The following is a 13,626-nucleotide window of genomic DNA, read 5'->3' on the forward strand; positions in this document are numbered from 1 at the left end:
GTGTTGATTGCATACACTAGTTGGTTTCATCATGGCATCTTTACAGCTAAACAGTGTATTTTTATCCCATCCACCCTCGCTAGCTCATCCTGCTTTTCTTCCCAATTAGTCCCCTCCTGCTTTCACATCTCTTTATTTACTTTGACAATCCTGTGTCATTAGTGCTGTGTACATGGAGCAAGGGCACCTTATAGTGTCTACACCTCTGAAGAATGTCCTTCCCTCCCCAGCTACCGTTAACCTCCTGCAGATACTCAGAGAGGGCCTGCCCTCATGAATCCAGCCCCAATAACTGCCTTTACCTGGCAATGGATCCTGAGGGTGGTTGGCGGGAGGGTCTGCAGGTTGTTTCTGTTCCCGTTTTCCCAGCCCTTTGCCAGTGACTAAGTACCCATCTATATTGTTTCTTGTGGCTGCTTAGAAGACACACATGCGTACACACGTATATATGAGTATTTTGCCTGTGTTACGATTGTGCACCACATATGTACCCGGTGCCTGTGGGAGCCAGAAAAAGGCATGGGATTCCTTGGAACTGGAGTTACAGTTGGTTGTGAGCCTCCATATGGGTGCTGGGAATCCCACCCGGGTCCTCCGTAAGAACAGCCAGCACCAGTAACGGCTGAGCCCTCTCTCCAGCTCCTTAGCATCCATTTTAGAGGCGATCCCTACAACTTATTTGAGCAGTTGCTCTGGGTGGACGCCAAGGCAGCTTCTGGCCATGCACCCATCCAGGTCACACAGCAGCCCTACACTCTTCCACTCCACGTGCTTCTCTGATCGTCTCTGGTGGTCAGACTAGAGAAGTCTCACCTGCCCTCCACCCCGAAAAAAATTAATGATTGTTTTTTTTTTCCTTCCTTAGCTCCACGGCTACATGGAGAACAAGCCCCTGGGACTTCAGATCTTCATTGGGACAGCCGATGAGAGAATCCTTAAGCCTCACGCCTTCTACCAAGTACACAGGATCACGGGCAAAACCGTTACCACCACCAGCTATGAGAAGATTGTGGGCAACACCAAGGTCCTGGAAATCCCCCTGGAGCCAAAGAACAACATGAGGGCCACGTAAGGCTGGGGCAGTGGTGGGACTTCCTGGGAAAGTGAGCAGGGCCTGAGTGATAGGATGGGGGCCTCTCTGAGGGTACTGCCACAGCTGCTGCTGGGCCTGTGCAATCTTGGAGCCACCCATCTGCGTGGTGGCCCACACCTGTAACCCTGGCACTTAGGAGTGTGCGTGGGGGCTGAAAGCTCTGGAGTTTGTAGGTAAAACCATCTTCTGCTACATATTGAGTCCCAGCCCAGCCTCTCTCAAAAATCAAAACAAAGACTGGTGGGACCTAAAGAAAATTTTCAGTGACAACACAGAAGGTCACGCATGTAGCATTTCCACCACACGGCACATACGTGTCAGCATCAAAGAACCTTTTATGAGGAAGTAAGCTCATGCATACGACAGACTGGTCGTGCTGTCCCCCATTGCTAACAGGTTCACATTCCCCTTCTCTCTTCTCTGTCTCACGCCATAGCCCTGGGTCCTTTGAGAGATGGTTGACAGTGCCCTTGGCTTTTACAGATCTTGCTGGGCGTTTCCAAAGAGCAAGGGTGCTTTCTTGTTTGCTGAATTCAAACAGACCCTGGTACTCTGATATTTGTGGAGTAGCCCTGGCCAGTTCTACCAGCTTCCTACTTGAGTTTTCCCAGTGCTTTTGAGAACAAAAGCATTGATGAGAAAAATTTCCCTAAAGAAACAATCTCCACTCAGGAGATTTTCTGAGTGCTCTGTTAAAAAAAAAAAAATCTTTTTTAAAAATCCAACCTCTTGGCATAGCGTTCTGGTTGTCGCTAACCCAGGGGGATATGCAGTTCCCCGCTGTGACCACCTTAGGCGGGTTTGTGGGTGATCTTTTCTGCTCAGTGACCCGGTCTCCCCTCTGTGCAGCATCGACTGTGCTGGCATCCTGAAGCTTCGGAACGCCGACATTGAGCTGCGGAAGGGCGAGACAGACATCGGCAGGAAGAACACGCGAGTGCGCCTGGTGTTCCGCGTGCACGTCCCGGAACCCAGTGGCCGCATCATCTCCCTGCAGGCAGCATCCAACCCCATTGAGTGCTGTAAGTCAGACCTCAGGGCTGGGTCTTTCTGGCGAAAGGGGCCGTACATGAGCGTCCCCGGGAATTCATGGGACTTGCAAGAATGTACAGTTAGTTGGTCTGTGGTGACCAGAGGCAGAAACTGCACCCACGGAAGTATTGGTCTCTGCTTCTATTTGCTTTTGTGGAGACTTCTGTGGCCTCATGGGAAATAAAAAATAAGGACAGATAATGGGAGCTGGAGGCTTTGCTTAGTTTAGATATTGCTTTGGTCTTCTGAAATATGGGTACATTTGCAATTAAATTTCTGGAACACACACCCCCTTCTTTCTTTTCATCCCTCCCTCCACTCAGTGAGACTCGCAGTAGCACGGCATTGGCTCTGAGCTGTGGCCCTGCAGATGCATCTGGCCCTGTGAAGGCTTGAGTCACTGACTGGGGCTGTTACACCCATTTCACAGGTTAGAAGACTGAGTATTCAGTGCCTGTGCCCGGAAGAAGCAGGGCCAGGACTAGAACTCCAGAGCCTTGCAGACAGTGGTGGTTCTCCAGCTTTCCACCTGTCCCTGGAGTCGAGGTCAGGGGTCATGGCAAGTGTTCGGCATCCACAGAGCAGCAAGATTTTCTCTGTGCCCAAGAATCTTAAGAGTCTAGTAGGGATAAGGCCCCGCCCACAAAGATGGTTGTAAAGTTAGAGAAAAATTTTAAACCTGGCATGAAGGTCTGAAGAATTTTCCTTGGGAAAGATGCTGAGCACACGGCAGAGGTCTTCCAGGCTTCACATGTGCATGTGTGTCCACATGTCTGCAGTACTGGGGACTGAACCCAGAACCTCATACATGCTGGGCACGTGCTCTTCCACCAAGTTACCTCATCAATAGTTTTTTTTTTTAATTTTTTTTGTTTTTTTTTGTTTTTGTTTTTTCTTCAAGGCACAGTTTCTAGTCTTAACTATCCTGGAACTTGTTTTATAGACCAGGGTGGCCTTGAACTCACAGAGATCCATCTGCCTCTGCCTCCCTAGTGCTGGGGTTAAAGGTGTGCACCACCATCGCCTGGCTCATCTGCAACACTTTTAAAACATTTTTTTTTGATGAAGATCTGGTCTTGCTAAATTGCTCCAGCTGGATTTGAACCCTCAATCCTCTTGCCTCGTCTTCCTGAGCAGCTGGGATTATAGGTCTACACCACGGAGCCAGATATCTGTTACGTTTTTGAAAGTTTAGCCATTCTTTTAAGAAGAAGAAAGAAAAGGAAACATTATTTCAGGGATTAAAAACTGTTTATTTGGCTCTTCCGGCCTGTCTTTAAGGTAATTTTATGTTATAATCGTGCTTCACGTTAAATTGCTTTCAAGACCATCTCATTTGTTATTTTACTGGGCGTGGTCAAAGCTGACTTTGCTGATCTATGTCAGTTTCCTACAGAGGCCAGGGAGATGGTGGAAATGAGAGCAGATAGCGGGGTGCGGTGGAGACTGGGGACCAGAGGGTATCCGGACCTTCTCAGTAGGCATCGTGAACTGACAGCAGCCGGTGTTCTCACATGGCAGCATGGTCTGTATGGCCAATTCCGATGCTAAAAGATTAACTGGAACAAAAACTTTTCCTCACTTAGAAACGGCAACCGGGGAAGGTAGGCCAAGGCTCAAACGTAGACTCTGCCCTTAGCGTGCAGGAAGCCCTGGCTCTGGCTTCCCAGATCGCTCACATGCAGAATTGATTAAAAATGGCAGTAAATCCAAGAGACTCAGAGGGCCAGGCAGAACCTTCAAGAGGCTTCTACTTATCTGGGTGGTCTTGAGTTGTGAACAAACAGACGGAGAGTGTGGGGTCTTGTGGTACAAGGAAGCACAGAAGAACTGACCACCAGGGCCGGAAGCAAGGTCAGAGGGCCTGGGCAGTACTAATGGAAACCAGGAAAGGGCCCGCGGAAGCTTGTGGCTCAGCCAGGCAAAGCTAGGGTGCTGGGAGCCTGTAATCAGAGTTGGGAGACAAGAGCCACCAGCAGGGAAGGAGAGACGCAGGGTGACAGCCACCCTCTCACTGCTGTCCTCAGGAGTGCCCCTATCCTGTTTGGTTTCGAATGTCTCAGGATTGTTCTAGAAGGAAACACAGACTCCTTCTTGATTTTTGGAGGTGTTGAGCAGACAGGGCTCTCCTCTTTCAGGCCAGCAGTTCACCCTTAGGGCCGGACTGTGGTTGGCTGCACGGTAGGGGACAGAGGATGTCTGTCAGTCCCCTGCCTACTTCTCTGGGCTCCTCAAGCCAGTGTGTCTGATGTCACCCTGAGGTCTTCAGGAGCATCTCGAACCACACGTGCCTTTAGCGAAGTTGTTAACACATCTGAAAACCCTGAGCCTTGCAAATCTGTTAGTTCCTCACTGGGGTCAGCCACCTCATCTTCCTCTTCCTGACAGATAAGGAGACCCAGCCTTTCTTGCTGATGTGATACACCATTTTACTCAGTAGCAAAGTTGGAGTTTCAAACTTTCCAGTTCCGTGAAATACCTTCTTTTGGCTTTTATAATACAGTTTTTCTGGTGAAGCCACCACCCTCAGCTGCTGGCCAGCCGCTGTCCCTCACTTCTAGTCCCCTGTTGGTTTTTATTGCCTGCTTTGTTCTTTTCTAGAGCCATGCAAAGGTGCTCCATACCTGTTAGCTTGATTGATTGGCTCAGTTTATAGCCTGTAGGGAGATAATGAATACATATTGACAATTAGTGACTCACACCTGTAGACACAGAGTGGGGAGGATAAATATTTATTGTCTAATTGACTTTACACTGTTGGGGAGGATGAGCTGGGAAGAAAAACAGAGTGGGCTGGCCCCTATTTACAAGGCTAACTTATTTATTTTGGAAAGGCAAACCCGTGCCACAGTTCAAACAAGAACATGTTTGTGAACATGCCGACGGATGCCACTGTTCTTACGGTGGGCTTGCGCCTTTGAGGTCCTTCCTGCCAACCCCAGCCTTGGGAGCCACAGCTCCCTGCTGCACAGCCTGGTGCCTGTGTTTCTCAGCATCCAGGCACTTCCCAGACTGCCCTCTGGTCTCAGCTGTGATTCCACAGCAAGGGAAAGTGTGGCTTTGCCCTTGGGCTGTCTGAGCTGTTGCCGTGCAGCGGCTTCCGCCTCAGGCATTTCTGCTTCCTAGATGTGGGGCCAGAAGCCTGCCAGGGGGTAACTGCTGGGTCGGAGGACCACACCTCACACAGATCTCGGAGTTGTCCTCTGCGTGTGCATGGCTCAGGTTTCTGCCTCCATCTCCTTGGGCTCCTGTCTATATCTGCTGGTGTCCTCAGCTCTGTCATTGATAAGGGCTCAGGCCCCACCCCAGATCTGGTCTCACCCAATTTTTAACTTGCGCACGTGCAAAGACCCTACTTCCGAATAAACCCATTCTGGGTTGTCAGGTGGGGTCTGGGGTAGAGGTGGGGTGGGCACTGTTTAGCCCGTTCTGATGTAGTCCTCCACTTCCGGATGCTCCAGAGTTTCCAAGGGGCTTAGTCTTCCTCCCCTTCTCTTGGTTTGTTTGCTGTCTGTTCCACTCAGGCAGGTGCTCAGGCTTGACCCAAATGTAGGTCAAAAACACATGTACCTGTACACATACACACACACACGTACACAAACAGCACACATATGCATGCACAAATAACACACATAACATACACACACAAATAACACATGCATGTATGTATGTATATTCACATATACACATAAATGATATGAATGCACAAACATATGTATAAAGACTACACATACTTAATACATGTATGTGCATGCACACACATAACACATGTATGTTTGTACATGTGTATTTATACATACGCACACACGTGCAGTCACATATACATGCACATACATATACACACATATACATATATTCATGTATATATGCATGCATACACATAAATACATATATACAATACTTTCACACACACAAATGCATGTATACATATATGTGTGTATACATGCACACACAAGCACACATAAATATATATGTATACACATTAATATAAACATTTACATGTATACATATGCACACATAAAATACATAAACATTTACATGTGCACACACATACACATATGCACACAGAAGCACACACATATACACTCTGTCACCATTTAGGATATGATCTTAGAATAGAGACTTTTAGGGAGCCCCCAAGTGTCGGAAGTAGGGCATAGACAACTTGTGAACTTCCTCCCTCCCTCCCTCTGCGTGGTTAGCTAACTCCTTACTCACAGCCTCCTAGTGGAGAAAGTGTCCCTGAGCCCAGAAGGCCTCAGATCCCTCTTTGAGCACTGACCACCACACTCCTAATGTCCTTCTAGTAAGGCCAGGCAGGTGTTTTGGGGACCTGTCATTAGGTGTGGTCTAGGACATTAAGGAAGTGAGGGACGATGCCTCCAGAAACTTCCCAGTGGGTCATGAGACGAGAGGCAGTGTCTGCAGGTGCCTGCAGCTGGGCCCACGCAACCCTTGCAGAGCCGCCTGTGACCCACTAAGGCTCTACCCAAGACCTGTGTGTTCTCTCCAGGACCTGCGGGTTCTTCTCCACAACCACATTGCAGGAAACGCCTAAAACAATTGTGCGCCAGGCCCTACCCACCCAGGGCGCAACGCGAATTCAGAATTGACTTTGCTCCTTTTGCAGAGTGGGAGGAAGGTGTGGCCTTGTCTCTTTGACGTATACATTCCCATTGAGGTATAATTATGAAACAGTAGGTTACACAGAAGAGTCATATAGTTGAGTGACTCTTGGCAATGACAGAGACCCTCGTCACCACCATTCCAACCGAAATGCAGAGCACTTGGGCCCGTCAGGTCCCCCTCAGCCCCTCAGCTGCTGCTCCTCACCAGGCCGCACAGAGAGGCAGTCACAGATTTGCTACCTGTCCCAGGTCTGTGACTTTGTAGAGGGGAATCAACATGCAGACTGTGTGCTTTGGGGTTCTGCTGTTTTCTCCCAGTATTTTTTTTTTCCCCTGAGCCTGTTTCTGTTGCTTAACTCAACCGTTTGTCCTCATGAGTGGTTGAGCGGTGTTCAGTTGTAGGAATACAATGGCTTAGTTATCAGTGATAGGTACTGGCCTGTCCCACAGTGTGGGTGTTAGGGTAAATATGTCAGCATTCTTTGGTGGACAAAGACTTTCGTTTTTCCTGTAAATGTCCTGAGACAGTGCTGCTGGGTCCTTGGTTATCACACATTCTTGCATATGCATATTTTATTTCCCATTGCAGGGTGATCGAGTGTCGCCTTTGAGGCCCTGTATAGAAAGAACAAGCAATTTACAACCTGGGAGAGCGCATACAGGCCAGGCCTTTGTCAGCCTCTGCTGCCCAAGAGACTTGTCAGCTGTGACATAAGGTCACTTTGAATGACACCAGGGCCACAGGAGGGTGAGGAGAGTTTGAAGTGGTAGTTAGGAATCTGTTCAGGACCCAAAGGCCTGGGTTCAAATCCAGCCTCTGCCATTTACTGACCCTTCAGTCTCAGAAAGTTACTTAATGGTCCATGCCTCAGTTTCCCTATCTGTAAAATAGGCGTAAGTATAGTATCCCCACTTAAAGGGATATGGTTAAGTGAATGTGTATGGCATAATAGCATAACTGTAATCACAGCTATGACCCTCACCCTGTGATGGTCCAGGGTGGACAGGTCACCTGTGACAGTCCCTGTAGCCTTATGAAGCAGACTTAACCACGCCTCTGGCTGTTGCCACATCATCACAGGGAGACCACAGCCTGGGAAACAGCAGGTGCACAGGAGACTTCAGCAAACAAGAGTCACCACAGAGAAGCTCAATGGTCGCACAGTCTGTCACTCAGCAGAAACCAGGTTACCAGCTGGGGGAGGAGTGGAGGAGGAGTTGCCAAGAGAACTGATCTGCTGGGAGCCTGGACCCGGGTGGCTTTCCTGCTCACACACACACACACACACACACATATCCTTTCCTGATCCAACCACCTAGGAACAGGCAGAGCCACCCTTGACAGACTGTCCCCAGTGTGCCCACGGACTTGCGCGTGCCAGCCCCTCTCCAGCCTAGCCTCATCCCGTGGGCCCCTTGCTTCCTCATCCAGGAATATTGGGACGGATTTGTTGAGCGATGCCATGTACCAGTGAGTCAGGCAGGCCTGATCCTCGGAGCCCATCCTCTCAGACTGAGGTCCGGAAAGCCTGACTGCTTACTGCACCCCTAGCTTACATAGGAAGGGGCTAAAGCCCTGGCTCTCCTTACCGTCTCAGTGACTGGGGAACCCATCCATCACCTAGGGTTCATTCAACCTCTAGGGAGAATCTTGTTGACTATAGAGATGTTTGAGAATGTTCATGGCACTGGAAAGAGAAAAATCAAGGTCAGGCCAGGAAGTAAAAAGAACAGAGTGTGGTCTCCAGCAGGTGCCGTGTGGATGGGATGATCAGGTAGGAACCTCCCTGTAGGTTAAGTGTGGTCCCCTTTCTATATGAGGAGGCTGAGACCTCTAAGGTCACATGGTCACACGGTCCCCACTGGAGCAGAACCTTCAGGGAAGACGTAGCAAGTGGTCACACTGAACAGTGGATACAACCGCTCCTTCTGGCCCAGCCTAAGTCTGCTATTTGAAGAGGGGGCCCTGGGGTACCATAGTCAGGGGAGGCCAGTTTGGGCTGGTTGACCATCGCTGGAGAGACAGAGACACCTCCGGTCTGTGTTTTCCACAGGGTCCTTCTCCCAGTGGCTCAATCTGAGTCCTTCAGTCTGGGTCCAAACCCTTTTCATCTGCCTCTCTTACCCACAGCCTTTCAAGAGTGTCCCTTGACACAATGTCCACCACTCTGCTCTCTGGGCTCGTGACATTTAGCAATCAGAGTAAATGCCATTGGCACCATGGAAAGGCCCAGAGGGATGGAGTGGTTCCCTGAGGGCCCAATGGTAGATGCCATCAGGCTGGACCTGGAACTCTGTAGACATATTGCAGCATCCTCATACTGACGAAGGACCCTCGTCTCTTAGTGCTATGTGCATCGTAGTCTAGAAAAACATTTATAACATGCCAGGACCTGAGGTCCCCTCTCCTGGCTCTGCAGAGACACCTTCTCCCAGCCAGCCTTTCCTGTCTCCCTCCAGAGAGAGGCTCCTGGGCAGAGCGTGGTCTTGGCTGCTCAACCCTGTAGGCGTGGGAATAGACCCGTGAATTTTCCCTCAAGAGCTCTGAGGTGTTCAGTGCCTGGCTGCAGGTCAGCCCTGGCATTTGGGAAAGTGAACCAGTATGCCTGGTGAATACAGAACTCATAAAAATATGGGACCCCGAGACAATTTATGAGGTGCCAGAAACCAGAGGGAGCAGCACCGAGGGCCTGAGGCCACCTGGAAGCTTAAACAGGAGCCTGGGTCTGGATTGTCCCCAAGATGGAGCCAATTCACAAGGATGGATTTGAACCCAGGCAGCATTTGGTGAGAGCATTTGGATGGCTTGGAATCTTTAAATAGCTGAACGGGAGCTTCAGGGGCTGATGGGAACCCCTGGGAGAAAGCCCAGGAAACCCAGGACTTCTTGAGAGCTCTCTTTGGTCCTACATACTGCTCCAATTAGCAGTAGTAGCTGGTGGAAGTTGCATCAGGCAGAACTGCGGGCCTCAGGAGGGCTGTTCTGGCTGCCACTCACCTCTCCTTGGTTTCTCTTTCGGAGGCCGATTGGACTGCTTTGCTTTGTTGAGGGGTTCTCCAAGGCCTGGGGTACTGCTTGGAAGGAGATCCCCATGTCCTCTGCCACGTGGAAAAGCACGTGTGAGAAGCCATGTGAGAAGATGGGTAAAGTGCACACTTCTGGCCTCGACCTGAGATATGTAGATGCAGGGACCCCAGGGAGTACCAGGTGGGGGCTTCTCTGGAGTTCCATTAAGCACCGCCTCAACCTTATGCCTCTGCAGATCCATGGAGGCTCCTTTAAGAAGCCCCAGTGCTTAGAGTCAGCCAACCTGCCATAGGGTCTCGGGAGCCTCTGAGGAGCATCGGAGACCGTGGGTGTGAACAGAACTCATGGACGGCACCACACTGGTGTCTCCTGGGAAGCTGCACCCTGAGCCCACACTGAGCTCAGCACTGAACGTTCCTGCATGCTGAGCATGCGCGGAACAAATGTCGCTCACCCCGTAGAGGGACTCATTGTACCAAACAGCAGACAGCAGTACATACTACAGCTTATTAAGAGGTTATCACATACTGCCACGGGCCACGTCCTGGTCACACTAAATGTGTCCTTTTATATGGGACAGCACCGTCAAGGCGCCAGGGCTCTGCTCCCTTTTCTGGCTGGATAATATCACAACACCTTTTGCTCCTGCACGGACCCACCCTGGTCATGATGGCTGGGACGAGTTTGCCAGCTGGGCTCTAACCGTGCTTACTGCATACCTGTGATCTGTATGAAGCTACCTGTGAAGCAGTCACTGTTATGAAGCCACAGAGTAGGCCTCTGAGACTCAGAGAGCTGAAATGTCCCCAGGGTTATTAAGCCAAAAAGTGGCAGATGCAGGGCCCCCCATCCCCCACAGCAATAATGACTGTGGCCCCCTGGGACCATTAGGATTGTCTTCTAAATAATCACACCTGCCCCCCTCCCTGACTTAAGTCAAAATCTCTATAACTGTCACTCTTAGCTAGGAGTGACTTTGTGCCCCCCTCCCCCGTTCTCCAGAGGACACCGGCCATTTTGGTGTATGATACATTTTGGGGTATCATAGCTTGTAGGTGGGGCACTACTGGCATGCAGTGGGAAGAGACCAGAGATTTGGGGTGCTGTTGAATGTTCTAGTAGTGCACAGATTGAAGCCCCACAGTAAAGAAGGATCAGGTCCCAGGTTGGAGACAGCAAAGCCGAGAATCTTCATTACAGAAGTGCAATGGGATGCCGGGCTGATTTTTTGCTCAGCATCTCTGTCAGCCTGCACACGTGTGTGCAGAGGGCCTGGAGAGGAGCCAGAAGCTTGCCTTTCCCCTTCGATCCCTTTCAGAAGGCTTGGTCACACTGACACTGAGGCCTCCAGGAAGCCGACTTGCTCTCTTCGCGGTTTTTTGGTAAAGACACCACCCCTTTGGAGAGAAGATGGTAGCATTGCAGATGTGCCCAGGTGGTTGCTGCTGCCTGCAGACCTGGAGCTCCGCAGAGAAGAGGCTGCCCCAAATGGTGTGTTTGCGCAGTGCATGGTGATTCACGGCAAGGCCCCCACCCCTCGGAGAGCTCACCCAGCCTGGCCCTGGCCTGGCTGGCTGCAAGCCCTTGGCTGGCCGCCCCAGTAGCAATGACTCAGGTTTTCCACCTGTAAAATGGGAGGGGTGGCTCTTGCTGGCATCCCCAGCCCCAGCAGCCCCTACCACGTCCCCCCACCCCTACTCCATCAAAGGCAATGCTGAGAAGCCACCTCTGTAGCTGTTTTCACTGCTAGTAAACCGGCCTTAACAAAAGCTCAATTAGAAAGTCAAGGGGCTTCCACACTGAAAGACAGGCTTAACAGCTCACCCACGTGGGAGGAATTAGCAGTTTTATCCCAGGCTTCTCAACACGTCCCAGAGCCCACAGGCGGCGGGGTGCGGTATTGCTCCTGAGTACCGAGCCAGGCATCAGAACCATGGGGCTGAGCTGGTCAAGTCACTAGGAAGTGGGTGGAAGCCTTGGAAGTCCCTAAGTGCACCTGCTACTCAGTGAGGCTCCCCAGCCCTGGCAACAGAGGAAGAGGGTGATCTGTACTCGAACATGGAAGGAAATGGTTAAATTCGGGCCTCACAAGGCTGCTGCTTAGGCTCCCGACTAGCTCCCGGCTCCGGATGGGGAGGGGATGGGGAGGTCCAGGGGCTCTGGCATGGGAAGACCTGGCCTTCTGCCCAGCCTGAAACTCTAGGACAAGAGCCAGAAGCTCAAGCTGACTCACCAGGAAGGCAGGGCTGTGGAGAGAGGGAGGGGCCTAAGGGAGTAGGAGGGACCTGGCTGCAGCTAGAGTTCCTTTGTCACCTGGCTGGTGCTACACCTGCCTCTATTTATTGTCTTCTGTATCCTGCTTTCCACACAGGGCTGAGGGGTGGCTCCTGGGCCTGGGCCTGCTGAGAAGGGTTCCCGTCTCAGCCAGGTGGGGACTGGTCCATCACTGAATGAGAAACTCTGTGCTCACATCCTCCGAAGGCTGCTGGGAGCACTTTAGCAAATTGTACTGGCAGAGAGCTTAGAACCAGCCTGTCCTGCCCCAGCTTTCATTTGCTGTGGATAGAGATGAACAGAAATAGGAAAGACCTGCCTGCCCGAACTCAGACACCTCTGGCACCTCTGTCCTGGGGCTGAGGAGAGCTCCTGAAGGGTCTCTGAAAGTGAGCCTTTCTCCAGAGAAGGACTCAACAGGACGGAGCAGCGGAGGAAGTGGGGTGGGGGACAAAGGAGGAGGAGTGTGGCCCAGAGAGAACCTACCAGAGGAGGCCAGGCTGAGTGGGACCTGAGGTCATGAGGTCATGAGCTGCCCACATAGGGAGGGGAGCAGAGCTCAGGGAAGCATAGAGCTCAAAGGTGGGAGCATGCCTCAGAGGTAGCAAGGAGGTACCACCGTACTTACCCAGCACGTCTGGGGACCTGGGTTCTACCCTCAGCACTGCAAAATACACACATGCATGTACACACTGTCTGTCTGTCTGTCTATCTGAGAGAGAAATAGAAGGTTCTAGAAGTTCCAGAAACATGGTGGGAACATAGTGATGAAGGGGGACCTCTGGGAAAGAAAGCCACGAGGTCAGCTCCTGGAGTCTACAGCTTTCAGTAAGAATCACCCACAGGCTTCATCTGGTCGTGCACTCAGCTCACGCCGGGCTGTGAGTCTGGGCTGAGAGGTGGAAGGAAAAAGCAGCTTGAGCAGTGGAGATCATGATGAGTGGGTGGGCTGGGCCCATCCCTGCACAGAGGAGAAGGAAGACCCGGTTTGTCTGGCTCCTGCCTCTCCTGCAGGGAAGGCAGCCTGGATTCCTGCAAATAGTGCTCTGTGACAGCAAACTGGCTCAGTGGCGTGTGGTTCTTTCAGGGATGTGAAGTTTGGAGGTCCCCACTTGGGACTCCATTCCCGCCCTCTCGCCGAGTCTCTGGAGCAGATTTCTCTAGGTCACCATGTTTCTTTTCTTCTTGCCCTCAGCTCAGCGCTCTGCCCATGAGCTGCCCATGGTGGAGAGACAAGACGTGGACAGCTGCCTGGTCTATGGGGGCCAGCAGATGATCCTCACGGGCCAGAACTTCACGGCTGAGTCCAAGGTGGTGTTCATGGAGAAGACCACAGGTCAGTTGCTTTCTCTTGCTTCTCTGAGCCAGACGGAACTGAGCCTCGCACCACACTCCGCCTGTTGTGTAACTTCCCGTTCTTCTGGCTCACTCCCCAGTGACCCACAGCCTCACAGGTCACCGTGGATGTGGGTGACATGCTTGGATTGGTCCTTGGATGTTTCCGTGGAGACTAAACTTGTTGCTTTTCATCGACCTTGTTTTTGTTTTGATGTCGTTTCTGCACATGGGCA

At 51.3% G+C, this 13,626-nt stretch overlaps 1 protein-coding gene across 3 annotated transcripts in view; it reads left to right on the plus strand.

Annotated features, from left to right (window-relative positions):
• The window catches only part of Nfatc2 (nuclear factor of activated T cells 2), a 120,866-nt gene that overhangs the window by 66,746 nt on the left and 40,494 nt on the right, over nt 1-13,626 (plus strand). For all 3 annotated transcript variants that reach the window (XM_026787141.1, XM_005362839.2, XM_026787139.1), the window contains exons 4-6: nt 866-1,068; nt 1,943-2,115; nt 13,251-13,391. In XM_026787141.1, the coding sequence (XP_026642942.1) occupies nt 866-1,068; nt 1,943-2,115; nt 13,251-13,391 (517 nt within the window). The remainder of the gene's footprint in view (nt 1-865; nt 1,069-1,942; nt 2,116-13,250; nt 13,392-13,626) is intronic.

The sequence above is a fragment of the Microtus ochrogaster genome, linkage group LG8, assembly GCF_000317375.1.
Source record: "Microtus ochrogaster isolate Prairie Vole_2 linkage group LG8, MicOch1.0, whole genome shotgun sequence".
In the NCBI taxonomy this organism is placed as follows: Eukaryota; Metazoa; Chordata; class Mammalia; order Rodentia; family Cricetidae; genus Microtus; species Microtus ochrogaster.